Source organism: Citrus sinensis, chromosome 7, assembly GCF_022201045.2.
Source record: "Citrus sinensis cultivar Valencia sweet orange chromosome 7, DVS_A1.0, whole genome shotgun sequence".
In the NCBI taxonomy this organism is placed as follows: Eukaryota; Viridiplantae; Streptophyta; class Magnoliopsida; order Sapindales; family Rutaceae; genus Citrus; species Citrus sinensis.
The window spans coordinates 8,225,993-8,240,013 of record NC_068562.1 but is presented as its reverse complement, the minus strand read 5'-3'; the positions used below and the strand labels follow the sequence as shown (position 1 = coordinate 8,240,013).

Below are 14,021 nucleotides of genomic sequence, written 5' to 3'. Positions count from 1 at the left end.
GGTTCAGGCCTACTACGGTTTGGGATTGAGCCAATTTTTGGCTCCCGTAACTGAAAAAAAACTAACTAATTTGGAATTGGGCCTAAAAGACGCCGAAAAAACGCAAAAACGCGTTTTCTTATCCGTTTCTTGGGAAAACAATGAATTCGCCGCGTTTTATAGAATAAATACTGCCTACTGGTTCCCCGCTGCAGAAACGTTTTTATGCTTCACCTTCAGACTTGAGTGCAAGATCAATCCAATTCCCGATCCCGCCCAAACTTTAGTTACTCTAATTAGCAGTGATGATCAAAACCAATTAACATTGATTTTATAAAATTTGTTGATCTAGAGGACTTAATTTGAAATCCGCATTGGCTCAAGAACACATTGGCGCATTGAAAATGATATTTGCTACGGGCACTTTATTTATGCCTCTTCATTTTGTTCGTTCACACAGGCAGGCTGCATGGCTGGGGGCATTCATCAATCAAACACGCATGATTCAACAACTGCTGCTATCTAATTGGTTTCCTTTTTTTTTCCTTAAAAAATAAAAAAATAAAACTTATGCCACATTGCCACTTGACAATAAAATAGAGGGTCTTGGTCCTCCGTCCTCAAAAGTAAAATCTAAGAATTTTTTTTGAGGTTGTTGAACTATGTCAATGGTTATGGCACTAAGATTGGCTCAACTTGGGCAATCCTTTGTGCCATGGCCATTGACACAGTGATCTACAATCTCCTGTTGAAACAATTCTCTCTGGTTTGATTTATTTCTTGTCCTCTATTTGGGTATTTTGGATTGTGTTACCAAGCAGTGTTTTAGAGCCGTAGGAGGATGTTGTGTTTTTTTTTTACACTATCTTTTTTCTCATCAACACTACTTTTTAGTTAGCACTTATTTATGATTTTCTATCTGGAAATTTTAGATTGTTTCACTCGACAATGCTTCAGAGCCGTACAGGAGGATGTTGTGTTTTCTCTACACTGTCTTTTTCTCATCGACGCTACTTTTAATTAGCATCTCCATAGCTCTTTCAACATTCATAGCATAGCATTTTTTAATACATTGATATACTAAAATCATAATTCTATTGATATTTATAATTAAAAATCTATCGGGATTATCCTTGAATCAATCAGGATTATTCTTATGGCACGACCCAAATATATGTTCTATAATTTTACCCCTGTCTGATTTTATTGGGAGGAGAATTGAGTTCTAACCATTATTGGGATTTAAACCCATGCACTCAAGAGATTATCCCTATGGCACAACCCGAATATATATTCTATAATTTTACTCCGTTTTTATTGAGAGGAGAATTGAGTTTCAACGTTGCTAGATTGGAGCCCATGCATTCAAGGACACAAGGTGCACTCAAAATAGGTTGTGCCGACCGCCAAGCCCATTGGCCATAGCATCGCATCTTAAGGCTTGTTGATTATTTTGTTGCTATTAGTGATTGTTTGTTGGAAAACAAAAACATGTGAGTTGCTATTAATCGTTGTCCAGTTTTTATCAAAGGAATCAAGTTTGAACATCTGGTAAGTTAATTTTTGATAAGTTGCATGCTCTCCTCAGTGATCAGACCTCTCGTATTAGACTGCACAAGCAAAACAAATGATTCTGGAATCTGAAATAGCGTCGTACTTGTAATAGAATTCATTCGCGTGACAACAATACTCATTACTCAAAGCAATTTGATAAGAGAATTCCTGAACAAGAAAAAATGAGGATTTATAACTCCCATCATTAATAGATTGTTCTAAATCCACCCACTAAAAACAAATTCTTGACGTTTGGTAAAGATTCATAAATAACGAAAAACAATGATTCTGACCGTAATACTTGCCAAGAAGGATCTGTGTCAAGTACAAAAACATTAAAAAAAAAAAAAGTAGCATATACCTAGTTATTGAACACTTCAAAAAAGAATGAAGAAAGAAAATATTTTCATCAGAATGTCTGCTAAGTAATTATACAAGTTGCATTCTAGATGGAAGATACAAAATAAATTCGACTACATTGAATTCCTATACTTTAAAACATCAATAGGGCTCAACTTATAGATTGTGCAGATGTTTAAAATAGCACATTTACTGAGACCATCATCAGTTTTGCCTCCACTGTGAATAAGCTCCTCGAGTTCTCCAGATGGGACCAGGATCTATTGATAAAAAAAATAAAAAAGTTAAAAAACCTGCAATTGTAAGAAAAGACAGAGAGCCATGCCTAGCTAGCAGCCAGAAGTAATACACACTGTGCCCTTAAACAGAGTGATTTTTGAGACATACAATTTGTTATGTAAATTTCCACAAGCACAAAAGCACTTACCGATGGAACACCTTGCAAATTGCTGGTTTCATACTCAGAGTTATTATGCTCAGCTTCACTCCCCTTCACATTAGAAAAACCAAAGTTCTGGGTATGTGAATCATTTGAGACTAACTGAAGGAGCTTCTCACTTCCCTGCAATAGTAAAGTAATTATCTAAGGGAAAAGAGTAGATAAGAGAACTGGATTCATGCAACGCATAAAAGGAGTGGGACCCCATATCAAAGTGAATAAATAATGAATAAATGTCATCATCTTATGCAGAAGCCAGTAGGGAGCTACATATTTGTTATACAGTAGAAGATAAATACATCTAACTTCGAGACTCATCTTTGCAAGTTAACCCAAAGTTTTAGTTGTGTTCAGAATGTCAACCACACCTGGAGAGCTCGCCAATGTGAGTAAGTACGATACAAGATCCAAAAGAATGGTACGTTGGGCAGAGGCAAAACCTATATACCAAAGATAACAAGGATGTAGTAGACAAAGCATTAATAATATGCACAATAAGGTTGTGTGAAATTAAAAAATATAGCTTCATTCCTTTCATTCCCTCCACTTTTTTTTTTTTTTTTTTTAAGGAAACATATTTCACACCATTGCCCTAATCTGTTTTCACAGTGATATGATCCCAAAATCTTGTGTAATATCACTTAGTTATAATCAAAATTTAAATTCAAATCCAGTATGTAAACAGAATTAATTGTATAAAATCTGAAACTAACATATACTTACAGAAAACACAAATGTCAATGGAAGCAAAGAAACAGAACCGTATAAGTATTTGTTGTGGAGAATGGTACCCCTGATAATGAGAAAGCATAATGAGAAAGCACCGAGTCTGAGATAGATATTGCTGATTTAAATAAAGCTGACATAGTCTAAATAATCAATACCTAGAACCTTTTTTTTTTCCCAATTTTAGATGGTAAGGTATGGGGCAAAGCCCAAATTCATTTTTTTAGCCCCTTACATCCCCCGAGATTCAAACCCAGCTGGCCAGCCAAATAAAACTGCTCGAAAACCACTCAGCCACGCCTTAAGGAGCAATCAACACATAGAACTTCAAAGCTCTTAGCTTCAAGAAGTAAAACTACATGCTTCTAGTTGTAAAGATATCAATTAGGTAAAAGAAATCTTTACTGACAAGGGTCTTGATTTCATTGTTAAAACCTAAAGCTTTGCACTTTCTAATTACCATATTCATCTGAATTTCTATTCTTTATGTCAATCCCATAAAGGACACATGTGCTCTCCGAAACATTTCTCTCAGTAATGTTCAGTACTTCAGTTATGCATCAGATACTACATTCTTTTGTCCTACTTATTCAAAATTAAATTATTTCTGTCCAAAAGATGCACAATCTATTGAGAAAGTTCAAAAACTATCAAACATAGCCTAGAGAACAACTTTTTTAAAATGTTGAAGGATTTAGGCATCATTAAGATATTTTGGGCATTTGAGGCCACAGCAGAATATAGAATTGTAATACCCTCTAATTATTGACAATATGACAAAGTTTAAAAAAAGGGGGAAAAGATTACCTCATGGCAATATGTCGTAACCTTCGGCGAACCAGGCGGGCATTTAAACTGTGATATTATGAAAAATTAATATGAAGACACAAAAAGGAACTTAGAAAACAATTAGAATTCTAATCCTAGATCACATTCTTCATTCACATCCCTTCTTAGAGAAAGTAGCTGTGTGGCAAATATGCCATCCTATTGGAATAAGGATGAATGCATCAGCTGAATACAATCAAAATTATAAGAGAATAGCATTGTCCTAACCAGGAGAAAGATAACAGGATTACCATGATATATTCAGCTAAATGATTGATGTCTGAGCAGGAATATAAAAGAGCATAGTTGACAGAAATATGATAAGAGAAAACAATAATATAATAATAAACCTTATAATTACAACATGCTAACAACTAATGCTACAACTGAGCCTCTTAGATTGAATACTTTCATCTCATTTATGAACCTCATTTTCACACTAAAGAAGTTAAAACAGAGAAAGGACCTTGAAGGGTAAGTAACTTCGACTTGCGAAACCTCCTTGGATATGGATTTCAAGAACATCTCAGACGGCTTTACCCCTGACAATAACTTCAATCCCAATCTACAGCAACAACAACCCCAATTACAAACACCACCAACCAAAAAAAAAAAAGATAAAAAAAGAACTTCGGAAAATACCCATGAATCTTATTCTTCATTGACCCCTGAGGCGCCTTCTCCAGGCCAATCCACGCGTTATTCATCTATTAAGAAACAAACCCAGATGAGCATTTGAATGAAATGTACAAAATAAGAAACGAAGATTAAAACTTTCAGATAGAAACCTTATGAGAAACGAAATCTACGACAAGTTCGACATTGTTGGAGTTGTGTTGCTCGGAAGAAGTGAGTTTGTGCCATAGTTGTTTGAGAGTTGTCGGAGTGTTACAGGACGACGCCGTTTCAGGTGATAATGGGTCTATGGATCTGCTAAAGCACCAGTTTCTGCCTTTAACTGGGAACACAACCAATCTCGCTCTCATCACTTTCCCGTATTTTCTTGCACTCTTTTAAAATTCTTTTTATATGTTCCAGTTTTTCGTTTATGCTTTTTTATTTGTGCGGATATTCTGAAACGAAATGACAATGATCTTTTGACAAATGAAGGAAAGTAAATGGGAAAGGAAGAGCCTGAAGCGGCGGCCTTAACAAAATTGAGACACCATATTCTCCCACTAGTAAACTGTATTACTGTAAACCCTCCTTAAAATCTTACCTAAACTCCACTCCACCAAGGGGTAAAAAAGGAAAAAAAAAGTTACTAATACTTTAATGGATTACTCTAAAATTTGAATTATCATACAAACTACTCCTGAGATTTGCCTAAATCAAATAAAGCTTGGGATAGGATTTTGTTATGTAATAAAGCTTGAGATAGGATTTTGTTATGTATCACTTATTTATTAATGTACCATAAAAAATATGAATATTCAAACTACTTAAATATTTTTTTTTAGAGTTCTGATATAGTTTTGATATACATAAATTATTACTGATATTACATCAGACATTACACTTACAATATTTATAATCGTATAACTAAAACACTTACAATCTGATATAATTTTAATATACATCTGATATAATTTTGATATACATCTCTCATTGGACTAAAGGCCCATTGATAACTATTTAAATATTAAAATCTTTAACATTACTTTTTTTTTATTTAACATTATTTTTTTATTTTTCATTTATATCTAGGTGAGGTATTAACGTTGGGCTCTCCAGTGGAAAAAATTATAAAACCGCCTAATAATTGTATCAACCGGTATCACATTTCCCTAAAAAAATTAGAGAGGGCTTATTAGCTTACATCTACTGACTGTTGAGTGTGAGCTGACTCAGCTGAGTCATGTGGCATATTTAGATTATGATTCAGCAATTCCCACTCATTCAGTAGCACCTGCGGACTACAAGTCATTTAGTTGAAATAATAATTAAGTGTTAACTAGTGATGTAAGTTATTTGATTTACAAAAAATAACAAGTTCGAGGGAGGCTACACATCAGGGATTTTCTGTTGAGTGTTATGTGAAGCTGTTATAGGCATGCATAAAATTTATTGTAATTTTTAACAGATAATTCTGTTAATTCTAAGAAAAAATTATTTAATAAATTAAATATTTACTAAACAATTTAACTATTTTAATATATTCTGCAAATAGTCAATAAGAATCTGCTAATAATGATTAGTGGAAGCATCCAAGATATTATCATCCCCGCTAGCCCACCGGTCTGCAAATTGATGTCCAGCAAAAGTGGTGAAATGTTCTAATTCATATTTTACACGTGTAACAAATTAGATCCTTCTCAAATTCTTACAGACGAAAAAAAAAATTTGAAAAAGAAACCAGCCAAGTCTTCTACATTTGCTGCATCAATAATCATGGGTGGAAAGCCAAAATACAGAGATATTATTTCCAAGAGATACAAAATAATGTGTTGAGTAAGAGACCAAATTCACAAGTAACAAGTGTGTGACGCAAGAACCATTCTCTAAACACTGGCTGACAAATGAAATAATCTAAAAAATAGAAGTGACACTCTATATGACATTATCATACAATAAAATAAGTGAAACAAAATTTAAGACTACCAACCTATTATCATACACTACAACAGTTCATGTTACAAATTCCTCTGCCCTTTGAACTAAGATGCAGATGGTGAAAATCTGTATCTTTATTCATCCTCTGCTATAAAGTTCGGCTCTTCACCTTGGCAAAGGTACTCATCACACAAGGAGGTTGATCCCCAGTCCTTCCGTAGCCGCATGATATCCTCTGTGAAAGTAGATCCAGAAGCTCCAATAAACACATTAGACATGGCACAGATCGTCTTATCAAGCATAGCTTCCACCTTCAATTGAAAAATTCGAGGAATACATGTCAATACAAGTGAATCAAGCCAAAAAAACTCGTGAAAGATTAATTGAGAAACTTATTAAGAGGCATTCGAGGACTAACATAACTGCAATTTGCAAATATCAAATTATTCGGTAAATTTTCAAAGAGATGGCCCAACCCATAGAAGATTTCTTGGACTTAATCCACAAGCGGGAAAAATGAATGCTCAGCATTCAACTGAAAATTATAAACCTACAATGCATCTCTTATTTCATAGAAAAAGGATGGCAAGGGGAGGAACCACCAAAGCCAATCCTCACCTCAAGAATACCTTTGCAGTAGAACAAATACAAGGGAAAATAAACTCAATGCGTGTTCTTTTGACCAGATACAACTTTGGGAATATTAGTTAAAAAATAATTAAAAAGGAATTGAAAGTAAATTCAATCAGTAAGAATCCCCACACCCAAGCCACTTAGAGAAAGTCTGGCAGTATAGTTTCACCTGAGAGTCATCCTCGAGATGATGTCTATACAATAAAGAATCCCACTTTTCTGCTGAATTACGAGGAGGTCGCTTAACAAGTGCTATAGTCTTGCCATTCAACACAACTAGTGACTGCAGCAAACTAGTTTCACTCTCCGCTGCATCTGTGGAAAGATATATAACTGGAGCCTTGGCCCTCTCAGCCAACCGAGTGATGCAATCCGCAGCTTGAGGGATAGGGTAAAAGCAACTAGGCTTTTTAGCATTGCTGTCAAAATAACCAAGAATCAACATTTTAGCTTGCATTTCATTTTCTCAGCAGTTAACTAGAAACTACAGCGAACAAATTTTGAAAAAACAAAATAAAAAAAACATACCAGAACTTCAAAAAACCATGGCGTCGGAAATGAAGAGCAATGAAATTACTCCCCAAGAAGGTCTGGACAAAGCGCTGAGCGGTAACCATAATAAGTCTACTAGGTTCAATCAAAGTCTTACACCTGTGATTAATAGGACCACCCGGTTGCATAACCCAATCACGTTCAACATCAGCATAAAACAAATCTCCAACAGCAATGACATCATCATCGGTCTTAAACTTTCCCTCAATATCTTGAACAGTTCTTTTACTCGGCTTCCTTGTATCCTCATTCTTCCAAACGGTTTCAGTTTTCCCCATAGATATACCCAACTGCTTCAACTTTTTTATATGTTCATCATCAACAAAACATGGCTGAGGCAGCCCGAAATAACATAGAAACCTATCAATGTGGGCATGATTCTTCTTCATTTCCATAAAATTTTCAAATGACACCACTACTTTTCTACCCAAACAATCATTAATATGTTCAATATCTAACACTCTACTGTACTGATAATCAAACTTAGAACTTGGAATCACCAACACACGATTCAACAAAGCAGCTAAAAACATATGCTTTTCTAAGCAAATCAAATGATTCGACATTTGGCCAGACAAACAAATGGCAAACAAGAACTTATCCGATTTGGGTTTCCATTCAACTGTTCTTTTGTTTGGAATGATTGAATCAATCTTTCTACAGCTTTCGAGGCCCCAAACGGCGTCGTTCGGAGTAAAGTTCGAAACTTTATGCGGCGACAATAGAATCTGCTCGATTTGCCTATTCAATGAAATCTGATTAAGCAGCACAGACTTAGCTTCTTGGAAGAATGGATTATTAGTGTTGTTGCCGTAGCTGTTATTAACAAATGATTGGTTCCATAAAGAGAGGAGGTGCGATTGCTGCTGTTTAAGCAAAGATAAGGCGCGTAGCTCAGACTCGCGCATGCGGTCGGCGAGGGAGTCAAATCTGAAGTTGACGTAATTTCCAGAGAAGAGACTACGTAGATTGACGGAGAAGTAAAGGAGGATGATTAAGAGAGGGAGGGAGAGAGCAAAGAGGTACCTTTTGTTGTTGAGTTTTTTGAAGTCGAAGGTGAAACGACGTCGGATTGGGGGGGCGTTAGGGAAGTCGTCAATGTGGAATGTGGAATGGCGTCGGTTGTGTTCTTCGTCTTCGTTGTTGTCGGAGGTTGGGAGTCGGTGGTTGCCGTGTTTGGTGTCGTTTTGATGTATCAAAGTCTCGCGATCGTCGTCGTCGTCCGATGAATCTCTCTCCATTTTGTTGATATCTGTGGGAGAGGGCTTCAATTCGGCACGGCTATATTTGTAATGTTCTTTCTGCGGTGGTTGTCGGTTAGAGATTGGAATCGGAGATCTGAAGAGGTGGCTACTTACTGGTTAGTGAGTGGGAGAAAAGAAAAATTAAAAAATTAAAAATAAATGAAAAATGAACGTCGGTCGGTGGATCCACTCGATAATGACCCGTTAGCTGCTTACCGAACTCGGAATTGGCCCGACTCGACTCTCACCGCCCGCGTGGATCGCTGGTATTGGACAAACCATTAATGATAAATTCCCGGTAGTTAATAGCATCAGAATCCCTAATCTTTTAAATTATTACAATGAAGGGCATAGTTTTGGTTTTACTTTATATAGATCCTTGCTATCAAATTGTATTTTAAAAACCCGTTAAATGTCTTTTACTCAGAAAACTCTAAAACAAACGAGTCTTGACTTCTGCTAATCCCAGGCTGAACTTCATTCACAAGTCAAACCGAGTTTGCGCAAGTGAAATCATTTAAGAAGATGCAATTCTTGACATCCCACAAGTTTTTGAAACTGTAGCTAGTCTAACATTGAATGAGGAAATTAGTGATAGATACAACAATGCTTACGAGCAATAACAACGCTGCAAGTGTGCCAGTATTAGCTAAAGAGCTCTATCGATTACATAAATTACATGAATAAAAAATACTACGATCTAAGATTGCTGGGGTCAAAATAGCTGCACCCATGTTCACTCTGCCCAAAGAGCTGAGATGAAAACTGAGCATCCCAGAAATTCATTGGGTTTTATAAACAGGAATACTTCAAGCTCCTTCTGTCACTTCAACGAGCCTCCCACGCACCCATTTTTTAGTTACAGTTTCTGGTTTAGAAAGTTTCTCCACTTCCATATTCTTAACTTCTGATCCATTTGGCTGAGGATTCTTTTCGTATTCACTAGTCCCATTTGGTTCCAAATAGCCAACATGAGTTGCTGAATCAGACTGCATCATTAGACTCTCCAAATTCAGCGTCTGCAAACTATATCCATTTGAATTCGCACAAAGAATTTCCTCACCATTCATTTTACCAGGTATTGTGAAACTAGCAAAATTGAAATCCTCATCTTTACCGCATGCTAGTGTTTGGTTTCCATTTACTCTTACATGTTCTGGCAGGTCCACAGCTCCATTTTCTGTTTCTTCAGTTTCCTTCTTTCCTTGACTAACTAATTCAGCTGAGATGGCAGAAGGAAAGCCATCATTTTCATTATTGGATGTGATCTCCCCCGTTTCTATGGATTCAATTGTTTGAGTTGCTTCAGCTATAAGCTTTCTGGTTTCAATTAAGGAAGCTCGAGCAATAGGGCTCTTCACTGCAGCAACCCCGAGGGCCTTTGCAGCCTTCTCAGCTTCAGCAATTAACAACCTGCAGCAGGATGTCATATGATATAAGCATTAACGATGAAAAGAATAACCCTGAAACTTCAAACTCAGAGGTTAAAACTTTGCATTTGGGCAACAAAATAGCGCAGGCACAGATCAATTAATAAACCTTGCTCGTTCAATGGCTTCAGTTTTCTTAGATTCTGTAGCTGATCTTTGTGCTCTGATATTTTTTATCATCTCCAGCTTGGAACCTGCAGAAGGATCCTTATATAAGGGCCTATTACTTCTCCGCAACTTGAACTTCTCAATTTGTTTGTTAGGCTCATTCCTAGGAGAAAAGTCCGTATCAGTTTCCTTTTTCTTTTTGGGCGTTTGTTTTGAGGACTGTGTAATGGCTCTAGGCTTTCTCTTTGCCTTTCTTTCAACTCCAACTGGTACGCCATGAAATTTTGACAGGCCAGCACAAACCCGTTCACGGTATTCCTAGGAGAGGAAAGCAAAAAAAAAAGAAAGAATATTCAAAATAAAACTGTTTACCCAGTCAAAAAAATGAAAAATGGTAATTAATTTTTGCCAGCATGAACTGTATTTTCAATTGGGTTCAAGAAAGACTTCTAGAGAGCGCAAGTCATATTTATTATGTTTGAAACTATCCCATGTTTGGGTGAGTGTGTTGTTTTCACCAGATAAGATGACGGTGGACAAATGAATCCTGAAAATTTTTCCTTCAGTACGGCTATTCAACATAATTGTTATATTCATAGACACCTTCAACTTATCCCAGGTTTTCCAAATAAAGTTTGACAAGAACAGGTTCCCTTTTGTATTCTTCAATGATTTTTGATGAATTCCTTGAAATTACTATTTGAGGCTTTCTTAAATTGTGTTCACAGTTAGTTATTAAGTCAACCCTTGCATGCTGGAAATGTGCTTATGCTGCAAAGGTACATGCACCAAAAATTTACCCAGAGTGAAAAAAACATTGATAATGCACGCTCTGAATACTGTAAGCACTTACAGGATCGGCCCATTTGGCAGCGATTGCTTCTGCAATCTTCTTTCTTTGTTCAGCAGGCTTTGGAGCTCTCTTGCTACCTTTTGTCCTAGGCATTGTTTTCCTCCGTTCAACACTCTCCAACCACTCCTTCTTAAGCTGTTCATCCAAGATGTTATAAGAATACCATTGCAACTCTTCCTCACCAGCAAGGCCCCTTCTAGCAGCTTCAGCGATCAAGTTCTGCCACTCGAAATAGCAACTTTCCTGCACCATCAGCTTTCCTCGGCGTTTTTCCCACCCCATACGCACCCCAATCCCAATTTTCTTCTTAGTCTCTTCACTGTAAGAACATTAAGAATAGAGTGAGCATATTTGTTCAAAGATATAAAGAAAAAGTGCAAAATCAAAATTTAAAATCACACAACTTAAATTGAACTCTTTGGAAACCCATGAACAGGCAGACTTCCAACTTATATCAGCATACTCCAAATGTAGTAAGAAAGATGGTAATTACTACCTACCTCTGAGCATGCCCCAGATTAACTAATTTCATTCTGATCTGCATAGCAAAATTATATTGTAAGAATAAACAAACTTAGGCAATCAGAATCAATTACAAAGATAAATCACGAAATCAAGAACACAGTTCCGTTTTATCCAATTATTTACATTATATGCCACATAACAATTACATGACATTGATATTTTATCCCTTGAAATTGCTAAAAGAAAAACTTGAGCCCAAAATGGTCCATGAAGACAAGAGAATCATCTAAAATCACAACAGCACTACATGTGGAAAGCTTTCTTTTTAAGTTAACTTGTTAATTTTAACTCAGAGGCATACCAAAGTAATAAATTATTTAGAATCTTCTATATTGAATATTGAGTTTGTAGTCAGCTCAATTAATATCAACTTTGGATGTCTATATCGAATAAGTTCAGGTAGCAATATTATGTACCGCTGAGACTGGCAATTAAAAAGCTATGGACCTATAAGAATCTGTGATTCAGGCAGATTATCTAGCTAATGCAATATCTCAGAGCAGCAAATGCAGTGTTGACTAGTATACTTTACCAGAATGATGCAGCATTAAATTAAAAGTAATGACCTAAGTTTCATGAGCTCCTCCAATAGCCTTCATCCTCACATGGATGGTAATTCGCAAATTCATTGAACATGGATCAATTAAGTAGCAAATTACAAAATAGGGCATTAAAAAAGGCATGGCTTAAACATTGAATGGTGTCTAGTTGATTTTATTCTAATAATTTTTAAGGGCATACAAAGGAAAAACTTAAAATTATTCTTACATGACATCACCTTAGGATTCTGCATGGCAAGCCTTGTTCTCTCTTTGATGCGCTGAAGGGTTTCTGAACACAAACAGATTACCAACACTGAATGTTACATGGAAATGAAAAAAAAAAAATTAATTGATAACTGTTAAACTAAATGTAATGAGCATTTACTTACCGGCACTGTGCTTCCTTCCTTTGTTCCATGGTGTGTTTCCTTTATTAGCTTTAGATATTCTCATCCGTCTCAACTTTTCTCTCTCATCCAATGCTTCAGTTTCTCCATCAGATGACTGAAACTGCATTGCTGGAAGACCTGCATCGACACCTAGTACTGCATCCTTTGCCCTATCTTCCTTACGGACGAGACACTCAGGTTCAATGGTAGCAACTGCAGTTATCAGGAGTTTACCTCTTCGTGTCTCAATTTGTCCAAGATTAATACTTGTTTTAGTCGTGAATTGGAATGGCTTTGACGCAAAGCATAACCTCTTGTCATCTCCCAAAGTAAATTTACACGATAAAACTTTAGCATGAGTAAGGGTTTGTGCCCTTAGCGGACCCAGATGGTTTTGCAAGGAAGGCTGACCAGTAGCAATATCTGTCAACAAGTTCCAGACAAGCCAGTTAAATCCTACGGCCTTAAAACCATAATATCAAATCAACCCAATGACAGAAACACAGGAAATTCGTCAAACCAAGCAATTCAAAAGAACCAACACTGAAATAATTCATAATACTATTAATTCAAAAACAGACCCTAAGAACTAAAGGGCATGCATATTTTGCTTCAGCCATTAATGAAAACAGAAAAAAAAATGTGAATCTTATGCAACCAATGCCTTTAAGCAACTAGTGAGTCAAAAGAGCCAAAATGGTTAATTTACTTCACATATAGCTATCAAAATCATAACCCATGTTGACAATTTCAAAGTCTCTGCAAGAGAAAAAAGCAAAAAAGAAAAAAAAATTAACTAAAAGTTGATATGGAACAAGAGAGAAGGTACCTAATAAAGGCATGGATAGGAGCTCATTCAGGTAAACAAGAAATACAAATACAAAGCAACTTGCAGTCTTAGTTTCAGTGAAACAACGAATGATAATACAAAAATGATATTGACAAAAACGGTGAATGAGAAAAGATAACAGCGACAGCGCAAGAGAAGAATTCCAGATACACAGATTTGCTTGTGACTTTGTGTTGGGTGTTGGAGGAATGGGAGGGAGGGAGACAGAGCCACAGAAACTACAGAGATACTCTGCTCTCAAATATATCTATGGAAAGCTGGATATTGGATAATGAACGTTTCAGCACAGAAACAAAGCCCAGTGTTTATTCTCATCTTGATGGGCTGGGCTTCAATATTGGCCCAGATTATAAAATATCAATATTCAATTGTTGACCCACATCTTAATCGTTTTTTATTTTGGATTTTTTTTCATCACCCTACTAAATCTCTCCCAGAAGAAGCCAATGCTTGGAA

General features: G+C 36.2%; 3 protein-coding genes across 3 annotated transcripts; all 3 read right to left on the bottom strand.

Annotated features, from left to right (window-relative positions):
• Positions 1 to 1,803: 1,803 nt before the first annotated feature.
• LOC102616917 (hypothetical protein) lies at positions 1,804 to 5,081 on the bottom strand. Its single transcript, XM_006465729.4, has 8 exons — positions 4,675 to 5,081; positions 4,529 to 4,593; positions 4,353 to 4,451; positions 3,866 to 3,913; positions 3,056 to 3,125; positions 2,701 to 2,772; positions 2,321 to 2,455; positions 1,804 to 2,153 (listed from the first exon to the last, which is right to left on the bottom strand). Exons 1-8 carry the CDS (start codon positions 4,870 to 4,872, stop codon positions 2,007 to 2,009), a joined length of 834 nt encoding a protein of 277 aa, XP_006465792.2. The 5' UTR covers positions 4,873 to 5,081; the 3' UTR covers positions 1,804 to 2,006.
• A 1,203-nt stretch (positions 5,082 to 6,284) lies between these two features.
• Positions 6,285 to 9,025, bottom strand: LOC102617227 (O-fucosyltransferase 36-like). The gene is made up of 3 exons (XM_006465730.4): positions 7,601 to 9,025; positions 7,242 to 7,491; positions 6,285 to 6,750 (listed from the first exon to the last, which is right to left on the bottom strand). The coding sequence occupies exons 1-3, from the start codon at positions 8,863 to 8,865 to the stop codon at positions 6,574 to 6,576; spliced, it is 1,692 nt and encodes a 563-aa protein (XP_006465793.2). The 5' UTR covers positions 8,866 to 9,025; the 3' UTR covers positions 6,285 to 6,573.
• A 392-nt stretch (positions 9,026 to 9,417) lies between these two features.
• LOC102617519 (uncharacterized) lies at positions 9,418 to 13,817 on the bottom strand. The gene is made up of 7 exons (XM_006465731.4): positions 13,545 to 13,817; positions 12,716 to 13,138; positions 12,563 to 12,615; positions 11,760 to 11,797; positions 11,260 to 11,578; positions 10,408 to 10,724; positions 9,418 to 10,281 (listed from the first exon to the last, which is right to left on the bottom strand). The coding sequence occupies exons 1-7, from the start codon at positions 13,555 to 13,557 to the stop codon at positions 9,678 to 9,680; spliced, it is 1,767 nt and encodes a 588-aa protein (XP_006465794.2). The 5' UTR covers positions 13,558 to 13,817; the 3' UTR covers positions 9,418 to 9,677.
• Positions 13,818 to 14,021: the final 204 nt, after the last annotated feature.

What these genes read in the sequence shown, in the direction of transcription:
- LOC102616917 (XM_006465729.4), bottom strand. Translation starts at nt 4,872, where the DNA reads ATGAGAGCGAGATTGGTTGTGTTCCCAGTTAAAGGCAGAAACTGGTGC. An exon ending in TAGATTTCGTTTCTCATAAG is followed by an intron (nt 4,594 to 4,674) that starts GTTTCTATCTGA and finishes GTTTCTTAATAG; the next exon opens with ATGAATAACGCGTGGATTGG. An exon ending in TTACGACATATTGCCATGAG is followed by an intron (nt 3,126 to 3,865) that starts GTAATCTTTTCC and finishes TCTCATTATCAG; the next exon opens with GGGTACCATTCTCCACAACA.
- LOC102617227 (XM_006465730.4), bottom strand. Translation starts at nt 8,865, where the DNA reads ATGGAGAGAGATTCATCGGACGACGACGACGATCGCGAGACTTTGATA. An exon ending in CATGGTTTTTTGAAGTTCTG is followed by an intron (nt 7,492 to 7,600) that starts GTATGTTTTTTT and finishes TTATTTTGACAG; the next exon opens with CAATGCTAAAAAGCCTAGTT. An exon ending in ATCTCGAGGATGACTCTCAG is followed by an intron (nt 6,751 to 7,241) that starts GTGAAACTATAC and finishes TTTCAATTGAAG; the next exon opens with GTGGAAGCTATGCTTGATAA.
- LOC102617519 (XM_006465731.4), bottom strand. An exon ending in AGGAAGGAAGCACAGTGCCG is followed by an intron (nt 12,616 to 12,715) that starts GTAAGTAAATGC and finishes GTTTGTGTTCAG; the next exon opens with AAACCCTTCAGCGCATCAAA. An exon ending in TTGCCATGCAGAATCCTAAG is followed by an intron (nt 11,798 to 12,562) that starts GTGATGTCATGT and finishes TTTGCTATGCAG; the next exon opens with ATCAGAATGAAATTAGTTAA.